Source organism: Gymnoscopelus braueri (genome assembly GCF_963280865.1).
Source record: "Gymnoscopelus braueri genome assembly, chromosome: 12".
Lineage (NCBI taxonomy): Eukaryota > Metazoa > Chordata > Actinopteri > Myctophiformes > Myctophidae > Gymnoscopelus > Gymnoscopelus braueri.
Window position 1 is genome coordinate 13,937,692 of NC_137614.1, and position 12,301 is coordinate 13,949,992.

Genomic DNA, 12,301 nt, shown 5'->3' on the forward strand with positions numbered 1-12,301 from the left:
TATGGACAATGTTAAAAGAGACAATGGACTCAATTTTATGCATTTATTCATGTAGTTATTCCACTCTGATTCAAAGGCTCAAGGCTGGGTCAGCGATTTAATAGCCAAAAATACTCTAGAATTTATGGTTAATTTCTTTATCTCCTTCAGTTCTCTTCATTTTTGTACCATCCTTCCTTAAAAATGCCACAAAACTTTGAAAAGTGCATTTTCGCGAATATCTCCAAAACTTCTCAAGTTGTTCTTTAACCCCCATAAAAATGTTCCCCATTTTCAAGGCTTATGAGGTCACAAATTTGCAACAAGAAACAGCCAACATTTTTTCCCCAAAGGTTTTATAACCATCCTGTTCACACACACACAACCTTCTCCTTTTTCTTTTTTACACAGCCAGAGAAGAACAAAAAAGATTAAACATAATAAACTCCCAAACCTTTTGTACAGAGAAATCAAACTAAATGGAGAAAATGTCTCTTATATTAGTCCATGTTTTTAATCCTCTGAATCCGCTCTCGCGTTTTGCCATTAAACTGGGAAGGGAGACACAACTGTGTCAACATGAGGCTCTGTGTGTAGTAGGCAATGTCAATCAGTCCCATTTTGCTTGCTGGTTTATCTGTTTCATTATATGGATTTCAAAACCAGTAAGTCTAGGCCATTCAACAAGTTATCCAGTAATGTTTATGATAGTGGACAGTATGTGTGCACGTGTGGTGCGTGTTTGTGTACATGTGCGTTTATGGGTTGTTGGTATGAATATGTCAAGAGTAGGCGAGTCTAATTCAGGTGATCTGAATGTATGTCTGTGTGTTAAGAGTCTCAGTGTTTAAGCCAGTCCGAATCCCTCTGAGCATTCCTGAATGGCCATCAGCAGCATATGTCTCAGCTTTTCATAGCTCTCATAGGCTGGGAGATCCAGCTGGTTAAAGCTAAGGGGAGACAGAAAGACAGAACAAACTTGTATTATACATTTACATTATGAGGCTCTATTCATGAAAAAGTTTAAACTCTAGCAAAATAAACTGTTGTACAGCATGTCTATATATTGGTTAAATAAGTGTAAAAGCTTCAAACTGTACCAGGTATGAGCAGACGGCAGGCGGTCAGTGGAGCGGTCATCACGGTGGATCTGAAACTTCTGGATGCCATTCATGCCCTCAAGAGCAGCAAAACCCTGCAGGGGCACCTTGGACGTTCCTGTAACAAACTGTAGGAACTTGGCCCGGTCTGCCTGGTCGAAGGAACGTAGGGCCCTCCAGAACCACTGGATCTTTAAAAACATAAATACATTTTATCATAATATTTTGTATCTTTTTTGGGGGGTATGTGGGGTCAGCAAACATGGAGTTATACTATTGCTAACTGGGATAAACAGATGGCCTTTTCAAAGTGACATTAAAGCGCCCCCTTCTGGCAAAAGGCAATAACAGTATTAAAGTCAATAAGAGAATTATAAACCATTAGAGCCCTCGACCTAATTGAGTTTGCACCCTTACTAATACAAATACAATGGTTAAATGATATATTTTCTTAGCCCCATATGTATCCTGATGTGTTAATTGATCCGTACCTGAATGGAGCTGGACTGGTATTTGTGGTACTCCGTGTTGGCTTTGAGGTCGTCGATGTCGATGTTGGGCAGGCCAGAAATCAGCAGCTCCAGCTCCTGCTCAGTGAAGATGGAGATCAGCCTCTTTGGAATGATCTCATAGAAGCCCTCTAGGTAGGCGCCCAGCTGCTTACGGATGGCACCTAAGTAGCGGAACACAGCAAGTATGAAGCCAAAACCACATAAAAGCACTTTCTTCTGTGGATTGATCCCATTCAAGAGGAGAGACAGATTTAGTTTGGTCGAGTCAACCGCCTATTCTGACCTGTCATCTTCATCTGGCAGACGAGGTGTACATATTCTTTCTTGTTATCCTCTGTGACCACGATGTTGGCTCCATTGGGCTTGAGGTCCCTCACTTCACACACCCCAAACTCCTGGACCTACACACGCACAGAAAGAGGATTTTCAGCACTGCTTCTCTTCAACTGTTAAAGTCCAATCTCAGATGGTCACAGTTGGCATCCATTAACAGTAATTTAGGTCCAGCTGACTTAAATTACACTTTTGAGGCACTTAGCGGTGTAATTAGCACTTAGCTTCCCATGATGAAAGGAAAAGAGCATGAGCATGCTGGACTCAAATTCTTCCTGCCACATATCAATTTTAACAGTTTTAGGAAACGTTGCAGCATGAGAAATCAATTTTCTACTTGAAGCTAAATGGTGAGATGAGTGAAGCCTTACTTCAGTGCTGAATGTCAGCTCATAACCCAGTGTGGACACATCATTTTCCAGCAGGTATACCAGGCCCTGGAAGAACGGGTAGTCCTCGCTCTCCATGTCTGTGTACCTGTGGAAAACACATAAACATAAATTAAAACACAAATTGCACATTTGCAAGAATTCCTTCATCCTTTTACTGGCTTTCACATTCAAAAGGTTTTTTTTCCTGTGGCTCCACTACCTGACACTCTTGCCCAGGATGTGCTTGTAGAAGCTGCGTGTGAAGTAGCACTCGAGCAGCCGGTTGTCGTAGACTGCCTTGGCCACCACACGGCCCACAAACTTGAAGTAGCTGAGATGGTTGGGGTTGCAATGGGAGGAGGGGTTGATGGTGTAGGTGACGCGGTCACCCGGCGAGGTGCGGAACAGGGCGTACATGGGGTTGAACATCTCCCTGGAGATGATCATGTACCATTCCCTGAGCAGGCCACCGGCATCCTGGCCCTCTTCTCCTTCAAACACAATGTACCTGTAGCAGGAGCACAGAGGGAAAACCAGTAAGGGTTCTGGAAGGGAGGCAATGGGAGGGGGACCAGACAGACAATGAGTACACTTGGATCCTTACAGCCGGTTCTTCATGTCCTCTGGGCTCTTGCGATGCAGCTCCCTGTAGGAGTCCTCAAACACGTGGTCTCTCCTGACATGTACAGCCATGTCTTCCTTCCTCAGGCCCTCATCCAGACGCTCAAGCTCCTGGCGGAAATACCTGCAAGAGAGGAGAGCAGAGAGGGTAGTATCATATCAAACAATTTATGAGATGAAACAAACCTGAGCCAACAACAATTTGCCCATACTTCCTCTTGACATCGAAGTCAAGGATGCGGATGTAGTCCACCAGCACTGCAAAAGGCCCGTCAGCCAGGTGAGTGGTGGATTGGCGCAGGATCTGGTTAAGCACTGTGCGGTGAGTTTCTAAATGATTAAGAGCGGAGAAGGAAACACGTTTAAGGCACATCACTACTTTTCATCCATTCGTAGGGTTTGCCCTAAAACAACAACCCATGTTCCTTTTACGATTATCAGATAATGTTGGGTCTGGTACTCACCGGCAAAGCGAAGGAACTTCTGGGTGTCGGGGGGCAGATTGGAGGAGATGTGCATGGAGGAAGGCTCCCTGGAAAAGAAGGGGTCAAGAGAGGAGGGTGTGGCAGGGGTGAGGGGTGCTGGGGACAGCGGCGGAGCATCGTCCTTGATGTGTGACAACTGACTCTCCCGGGTGTCCCTCACTGGGGGTTTGCTCTCCCGTTCCGTGGCGTGAACCAAGAAGAAGGCCTCCACTGCTGGCTGGAGAACTGGAGAGAACAGGAAGAAGAGATGAGATGATGAAATGCGTCATAGCTGGATCAGTATTTAAAAAGAAGCACAGGTTCTATTTCAGTTCCAGAGTACATAAGAAGAAGACCTTTAACCCATTAAGACCGGGAAAGCCTATACGTTGTTATACCTTTAAAACTGGGAAAGCATCTGTGTCATTTTAAATGTTGCCATGTTTAGAGCAACAGGAATGTTTAACATTTTTTGAATAAAAAATAGTATTTTCTGAAAACTTGGGTTAGGATTTAGAAGGCGTTTTTAAAATCTAGTCTAAATGGGTTAAAAACACCAACCACCACCAAGTGTGGCTGCTACTTACCCAGCACGGCATGCTGGTCATGGGACTCTTCCAGCTCTTTTAGGCACTCCCCGAGCATGTCCCACAGCTCGTCTAAAAGCAGCTGCTCACTCAGCAGAGGGAGGTCTGGAAGCCTCTCCTCACTCTCAGACTGACCACTGCCTTCTTCATCTGAACATGGGGGAAATTGAAATGCAATATATTGTAATACATAGTCAAATTAATCCTAATTAACTATTCTGGGGAGAACAGCTGGAGAAGATAGCAGATCTACAAGTTCACAATGCATCGCAAAACCACACGTTGTGAGCTTGAAGATCGGCTATTTTCAGCTAAGAGATCAGATCTGGTGTAGAGGGAAATATAAGCAGATCTAGTATAGAGTCCTGGGGGATTCCTGACAACAAATAAAATGTAGACAAAGTGGTAACTGAGGATAAAACATTTATTAAAACGAACTGAAGCCAACTGATATGTGCCAGGAAAACAATGTATAGATACGTTTTGCTAGAGCTGTGTCTATAGGTGGTCGTACCCAAAGGTGCAGCATCCTGCTCCAGAGGGGATGGCTGGTCCACGTCCATGGGAGACTCATCTCTCTGGGCTGCCTGGCTCTGAGACACAGACTGTACCTCCGACTAATGGGATGGGCGCACATAGAAAACAACCACCGGGGGGAGCAGACAAAAGAGGAGTGAAAGAAACAAAGATTAATATAACGCAAACTTATTCTTAGTAACTGTCAAGTCTTAAAACTGCCATGCATTACAATGACATTTCCATGAACCTGTGAGAGAGGAGAGGAGCTGGGACAAGGACTGGAGAAGGCCAAAAGCAAGAAGCCATGTCAGCCAGCTTCAGCCAGCTAACTGATCATATCATACAATCTGGAGCAGGCAGCACATTCACACTGCAAACCAGTTTAACGGTATTTAACGGTATTTAACATGTCAATGCAGACCAAACCATTACTCTATAGAATGCAGTGGGACCACTGGTGCATCGGCCTTTCTTGCAGGGCTGCCAGCTCTCATTACATCAGCAGTGTGTACACTCACAGATCTATGACACTGCAGGCTGCAAGAAAACTGCAGTCTGAATTGTATCGTCTGCGGTAGTGGCAACGTACAGTAATATCAATAATTTAGGGTAAGATTTATTGCATTTTCCCCCCAGTATTACAAGTTGCAGGGATAGCTTAATAATGTTCCAAGGTGCACAGGCAGTACACACCAGTAGCCAATAGCTTGTGAACAAAACTGAATTTGACAGGATTCTTTCTGTAGTTAGTCATACTGTGTAACATTCATTTTACTAGTCTGTTAATGTTAATGACATCCCTTGTAGCTCTTTTGTCATTACAGCATTTGATGGTATAGAACTACCGCTGAACAAGGAATACAGCAGGGTCTTTGCGCTGGAGGCTATCTCCTAATGCAATACCACATCGCCAGAAACTATTTGTGAACTGTAAAATACATATACATTTCATGTGTCATTTTACCGCGTGTGTCGGGGACAGACACTCCCACTGTTTAAAAATGTTTCGAGAAGTTGTCAAATACATTATGTGGAATGGTTATTGTGAGAAATATACCAGTGAAAGATTATATAAGAAATAACATTTGTTTAATTTAAAAGTTACACAGTATGCCTTTACGTTTATCACAAGTAGGTAATATTGTAGCGGTCTAGTATGGATGTGTAACACAAGGGAAATGTTATGGTATTGGAAGCTGTACCTATATTTTAACCACATGGATTGTAATGTCATGACTGTCTGTGTCTCGGATTAACTACCCTGTGAGTAAGGTTACACGTCTATTTTTGTTTCAGTACACAAGGTGTGCGTGTGTGAGTAGCAGTCTGCCTGCTGTCAGTGCAGCCCATGCTAACCGTGGCAGCAGCGCCGGCAGGGGGGGCAGCGCCAGCAGGGGGGGCATGGGGAGCCGCCACGGAAGATCCTGCAGCGGCGGCAACAGCGACGGCGGCAGAGGCAGAGGAGGCGGTGGGTGGTGGGGCCTGCTGGAGCCGGCGTGCCCGCTGACCCTCTCTCACCATCTGGATGATGGCGTCAGCCTCGGCCTCTAGCTGACGCACCGCGGCCTGGATGCTGCTGGCGGAGCCTAGGCTGGTGGAGCCTGGCCATGCAGGGAGCGACGGGGGAAAGGGACAAATGTCAACATAAATAATTGGGGTATTAGCTTCAATTGGGAGAAATGTATGCTTATTGATGTTTTAAAACAAAAGTCTGGCCAGATGGCCACGGTACTGTGGGTGTATGTGGTTCTCCTACCTAACCGTCCTGTCTGCTTGGCCTTCTTGTTGGCACGGCGTGTGTCCTCGCGGAGCTGGATGATGACCTGTAGTACGCGGAGGAAGAACTTCTGCGTGGATGTCTTGGAGGTCAGGGAGCTCATGCAGGGCAGCTGCAACTCACGCCCGCCCAGGGTGCGCTTCTGAGCAGCCACGATCACTACGCTTTCTGACCCATCGAACCTGCGCCCCCGCCAACACACGAGCAACAAGACAAATGCAGTCATTATAAAGAAATGAATGAGCGGGCAAAAACAGGCACGCACACAGAATGCCACCAGATTTATCTGAATCCCAGTAGCTGGCCCATAATGAATTCAGATATAAACAAAACTGATTAACATCCATTACTTAGACATTTTAATCTTTGTAGGGTCAATTGTCTGCATGAGCTAAATGTCAGCCTACTTACAAAGCTGAACCCGTTTACTGTTCTACATCGAAAGAGAACATCGAAATGTCTAGGGATGTGTGCATTATTGTCCAAAATCCTTTCCGAATAGTCTTCTGTCTCTAAGGATGAATAATCTAATTTTCGACAAGACAATGGTTGGATAAACCATTACATTTTATCATCTAGCTATCGGGTAACCCTGAGCCTCTTTTTATTCAAGTCTGGTGTCAATGTAATGCAACCTCCTCCCACAGCTGCTCTCGGCTCACCTGCTGCTCATCTTGCCCTTGAGCCTTGCGGAAAGGGATGAGTCGTCTGGAGGGGCATCGGGGGACTGGGCATCCGCTCGCGCCCTTCTCTGCTGCTCCAAGTTGTATTCTCTAAGCTCTGCCAATAATGTGCCTGGGGAAGGAGGGAGAAGGGTTTAAGATATGTATGGAAGGACAGAGTTATGTTGGTAGAAAATATACAGTATGCATATTCAGCTAGGGATACAGGATTGTTGCCTGTAAAAAAAATGGACGTAGCAACCATAATGTCACCCAGTGTTTTGGGCGACATATGGAAGTATACAGGAGATGCCCTACTGGGCGGGGCTTCTTTCGCTCTACATTAGAAGAGTTGGGAACGGTGGGCGTTGTCACATTCTAATACAGCCCGAATACCCCATTTCAGCACCTGCTTGCCTTGTTAATCACTAGACACTCAACCCACACCTTGCAGGATAGAGACACCGTTTTTCCAACAACCGCAGACTACTTTTATGCGCCAATAAAATATAGTATTGTACCGTAACGGAGGGGCGCAGTCGCAACGTTCGGCACGGCAACTCGTGCGCTTGGTGGTGCCTCTCGTAGCTCAAGTCTGCTTGAACCTCCCCAGAGTTATGTACCGATAGGCAAAGAATCGTAAATCATATTGTGGGGAGAGCGTTTGCCCCAACTGCCGCTCAAAGTGACTACTGGCCACACAGCGCGTCTTTGCTGGGACTTTCCCAACTCCAGGAGTCCTGTTTTGAAGCCTTAAGTTCTGCATTTTGACCGTCGCATCATGGACTTTTGAAGACAGAAGTTACCATAATTGGACCAAGAGGATGGAGCTTAGTATAGGCATTGTAACACCTCTCTCCTGATCACAATGCATCCACACAATATAGCTTACCCTGCTTTTTTCCTTTAAGTTTTTCCTGCCAATTTAGTTATGCCAATATCCTCCATGTGTATAGTACCTGTCACTGGTAACCCCAAATGTTTGGTCTTGGACAACCACAATCATGTGTCCTCAACACACATCGTTGTTTTTTTTAATAATGTAATGTATATTCTCAATGCTGTAAATGTAACATTCTATGAATGATTGGTCAGTGCTATACTGACCAATCTGTTTGCAGAGAGTGTATCCGAGATGTCTGGCTCCACTGAGCAGCAGTCTGAGCACTGTGTCTCTAGTCGCTCCATCTCCTCTGGACAGCTGGAGCAGGATGTTGGCGGCGTCTTCCAGACCCTCCTCTGAACACGAGTGAGACGTTAACACCTGGTTAAAAGAAGAGCAGATGGTCATCAGGATGCTAGGATTAGGGTTAGTATTTTGCACTTAAGAGTTGATATGCTAATGATCACAGATCAAGAGGTTTGTAAGATTAGGGAACACATTTTTTTGTTACATTAATTCCTATGAGTGGCAATTTGGCGTTGTGCCTGTATGAAAAATATACCCAAATGAAATTTCGCCCCTACCTCCACAGAGAGTTGTAGTTGTTTCTCAGTGAGTCCAGTGGAGGCCATCTTGGCATCACTCTCAATACTGCTACTAACAGTCCTCTGCTTCCCTGTTCACACAACAAAAACATAGTGCATCATTCTTTTGATCCAAATTTTGCAACGACCTCATGAACAGAGACTTTTTCCTTGGCCTGCTAGAACGGTATGACAGTGTATATACCTGTGGAGCTGACTCCAGTGGATGTGGGTATAGATACTGATGTAGAAGAGGAGGTCTGGGAGGCTGCTAGAACAGGCCCCGAGGATGAGCCCTGGGCTCCAACTCCCACCGAGACGCTTACTGCGGCTGCCTGGACAGAGCCAGCTGATGCCAAAGCCTGGGTGGCAGCCATGGCTGTGGCCGCGGCGGCGGCAGAGCTCACAGTTGTGCTGGGGTTGGCAGCCTGAGGGGTAGGGTGGCCGGCGGGCACCTCGGTGGCCTTGTTGTCGGGCAGGGCAATAGAGATGAGAGAGAGCAGCCTTAACAGCTTCTCTGTAAGCAGGGAGCTGCGCCGGATGACAGGGTGGGACAGCATATTCATCAACTGGCCCAGCGGAGAGGACTCCAAGCTGAACTGGGCTCCCTCCGCCTCAGAATTGCCCCCCAATGGCACTGTCTTCATGGAGGCTTTGCCCTTGCGGCTGACATTCATGTTGTCCAGCTTGACCAGCAAGTCCCAAAAGTCGGTGGAGATGCCCAGGGACTGGGGCGAGAGAGTGAAGGAACCCAGAGAGTTCTGGGTGGTGTTGGAGGGGTTGGAGCTAGGGTTGTTCTGGGATCCTGACCGTGAACCCCCACCTCCCCCTCCTCCACCAGACGACCCCGAGAGTAGGCGAGGGTCCAAGTCAGTGGAGGACAATGACAGATCCTTACAGCGCTGCTGGGTGAAGTGGCTGGGAAACACCTGCAGGGAGGAAGACACACGAATAGTTCATTGTCCAAGTTAACGAGCAAACTCCTACAATAGTTAAAGCAATGAAATACATTTTGTAGATCAAATTCCATGTATTATTTCATATTCAGAAATCCACTTTGCCTCCAAACAAGATCTATTACCTTATAGCTAGGGCTGGGTAATTAACCACTAATGTATCGAAATCTAGAACCTCTAACAGACTTAATCTTGCACGTTAATGGATTAATAGTTTTTTCAACTATCATTGTATTTGCATTGCTATTATCTGTTTACAACGCCACTACGACATCATAAACAAGAACAATATCCGAAGCTTGAAAAAAAGTTTTTCGGTACAGCCCTAGAATGTCCAGTGACTCACCTTGGCCAGTTGGATGAGTGTGTCCAGTACATGTCGACAGACCACTGGAGCAGCCTGAGGGTGAATGTGCACAGTGGAACCCGCAGCACACGTGACACCTGCCGATGCCCCAGACATTCCTCCTCCTCCTCCTAATGACCCTGGTCCCGTTGAGCCTCCTGTGGAGTGGCGGTCAGCGTGCTTCCTACTAGACGCTCGCTGGATCTGGAAAATGTTCGTGCGACAGCCCAAAGCCGCGTCCATGGAAACCGAGAGCCAGGAGAGCTGGCTGGAGCTGCGAGACTCCACCCTGTTCAGCAGTTCCAAGGAGGAGGAGGACGATGAGGAAGAGGAAGAAGACGAGGACGAGGAGGAGGAGAGGGAAGAGGCGGTGGTGGCCGAGCCTTTCGGTCCGCACCCCCCCTGGGCGCTCCTCTTGCCCCGTGTCCCGTCTTCAAGGCGCGTCGTCTCCACGCAGACCTCGCTCTCACTGCTGCGCTGCAGAATGGAAAGCAGGCTGCGGATCACCCAGCCACGCGTCTGCGAGTGGTAGCACAGGTTCCTGAGCACGCGGTGCAGGCGGCTGGTGTTTAGCTTGGGCTCATCCACAAACAGCAGCACCAGCAGACAGGACAGGGCCTCGTGGTCCAGCAATAGCCGGCCTCGCAGACGGAGCAACGAGTCTACACTGGAACTGGACGGTCTGTGGACAAGACAAATCCATCGTTTTTGATATGAATAATCCTAAAGCAAAATCCATCAACAAATAATTACTGTGTAGTGTGTACATTTTAACTTAAGATTGCAGTTTGTATTCTTCAACAGTATTTTGTTAATCCCATGAACCCTAACATCCCTATTCTGGGGCAAACAGTTAGCAAAAATATCACATCTACAAGCTCAGACTGCGTCGCAACACCAAGCACTGGCACAGATTTGATGTAGGAAAAAAAGTAGCGGCCCAAGTATAGAGTATAGAGCTCTAGGGGACCCCGGACGATAAAGGGTTTAAGTGGTTAACACACTGCTCTAGGTTATATTATTCTGGGCCTCTCACCTGCTGTGGTTGGTTCCTCCTCCCATCTGAAAGGTTCCTCCTCTTTGCACAGCCAGCCGGGTGTACTGGACGCCGCGGTTGCTGCCTAGCCGGCTGGTGAAGGCCGGCGAGCGTAAGATGGCTGACAGTGCCGAGGACGAGCTGTGACCAAACAGTCTCTCGTGCATCAGCTGCCTCTGGCGGGCCTCCTGTTCTCTGCGTAGCGCGGCCGCCTCAGCAGCGATGTCTGGGGGCATCACGGCCAGCACGCTGTCCTCCATGTCCTCCAGGACGCTGCGGCGGAGCTCCGAGGGCAGCGTCTGGATGAAGGTGACTGGGTCCAGGGGAGTGTCTCCCTGGGTAGGCTGCTGGGAGAGCTCCCTGCGCTGCTGCTCCGCTCGCTGCTGGGCCAACACCTGGATAGTTCAAGAACATGGCCAGAATTAGCTCAAAATAAACATACGTGGCCTGGGCCGTAGCGTGACGGTCCAGGCACCCTAGGCTGCAATGCCAGCCTGACAGCATGTCGCAGGTTCGACTCCCATTCCTGACGACCTTTGCTGCGTGTCAATCTGTTGTCCTAGAGCAACAGATTGGAATATTATGTAAGCAAGGTTCTCTCTCACCTCCTCCTGGATGGCTGGCGGTAAGGCTGCAAGGAACTCAGGGCTGACCTCCGTGACGCCTGGCCCTCCCAGGACAGGGGTGGTGGTGGAGGGCAGGGTGGCGGAAGCAGGGGGACGGGCGGGTGGCCTGATGCCCAGCTGATTCTGCAAGACTTCACGACGGATGTCCTCAGGAAGTGCTGCCAGGAAGGATGGGTCCACACCCTCAGGCAGACTAATGCCTGCGGTTGACAAAGACAACATAGTGATGCCTGCGGTTGACAAAGACAACATAGTGAAAACGCAAAGACGAAAATACACACATTACAAGATTAAAATAATCTTGTGTCCAGGACAAACCATGGTAGTGACATTCATTTTACCTGCCAGTGGGTCTTCCTCGTCGTTGCTGGTGGATGGGAGGGGCTCCTCCTGGATGGCCTGGGATTGGCTGTCGGCACTGTCGCTCCTGGGCATCGTTTCCCCGGGTGACGAGATGGAGGTGGAGCTACGACAGGAAAGAGGCATCATTCTTCTGTCAGCCAGAATTCATAACAAATGTGAAAAATCCTGTCCTCATTTTGTACATCTAAACAGTGCAAGTAATCAGTGTTTATTTTATTCAACTCCGCCAGTGTTTAACACCGCGAGTTGTACATACACTGAGTTAAATCAATGCACAGGCAGTATTCTACATGATGCCTCTTCAAGCCACTGACCCCGTCTCTGCATCTGTCTGCCGGTCCGTCAACCCACTCTCCCCACTGCCGGACAGCTCCTGGGACAACTGGGCGGTCTGGGCAGGATTAGATGGGGTTTCTTCTTGTGTGGCAGAAGCAGGGCTGCTGGTATCCATGGGCGACCCCTCTAACTGTGATACGCCGACTGCTGCAGGCTCTGAGGTCTCCACGATGTCTGGACTTAGGGAGGCTGAGTTAAGGGAGGGAAACAACAAGACACGTTTCTACATATTTGAAATGATCTTGA

At 47.9% G+C, this 12,301-nt stretch overlaps 1 protein-coding gene across 1 annotated transcript in view; it reads right to left on the reverse strand.

Annotated features, from left to right (window-relative positions):
- Positions 1–314: 314 nt before the first annotated feature.
- Positions 315–12,301, reverse strand: part of huwe1 (HECT, UBA and WWE domain containing E3 ubiquitin protein ligase 1) — a 53,117-nt gene continuing 41,130 nt past the window's right edge. The window contains exons 63-84 of the mRNA XM_080445664.1: positions 12,034–12,244; positions 11,698–11,822; positions 11,336–11,556; positions 10,731–11,125; positions 9,695–10,376; positions 8,598–9,321; positions 8,393–8,484; positions 8,033–8,189; positions 6,926–7,058; positions 6,243–6,445; positions 5,843–6,087; positions 4,482–4,584; positions 3,968–4,117; positions 3,381–3,626; positions 3,129–3,246; positions 2,900–3,040; positions 2,516–2,803; positions 2,296–2,401; positions 1,875–1,992; positions 1,571–1,752; positions 1,080–1,270; positions 315–929 (exon numbers count right to left, since the gene is read on the reverse strand). Of these exons, the coding sequence (XP_080301790.1) occupies positions 827–929; positions 1,080–1,270; positions 1,571–1,752; positions 1,875–1,992; positions 2,296–2,401; positions 2,516–2,803; positions 2,900–3,040; positions 3,129–3,246; positions 3,381–3,626; positions 3,968–4,117; positions 4,482–4,584; positions 5,843–6,087; positions 6,243–6,445; positions 6,926–7,058; positions 8,033–8,189; positions 8,393–8,484; positions 8,598–9,321; positions 9,695–10,376; positions 10,731–11,125; positions 11,336–11,556; positions 11,698–11,822; positions 12,034–12,244 (4,934 nt within the window). The 3' untranslated portion in view covers positions 315–826. The remainder of the gene's footprint in view (positions 930–1,079; positions 1,271–1,570; positions 1,753–1,874; positions 1,993–2,295; positions 2,402–2,515; positions 2,804–2,899; positions 3,041–3,128; positions 3,247–3,380; positions 3,627–3,967; positions 4,118–4,481; positions 4,585–5,842; positions 6,088–6,242; positions 6,446–6,925; positions 7,059–8,032; positions 8,190–8,392; positions 8,485–8,597; positions 9,322–9,694; positions 10,377–10,730; positions 11,126–11,335; positions 11,557–11,697; positions 11,823–12,033; positions 12,245–12,301) is intronic.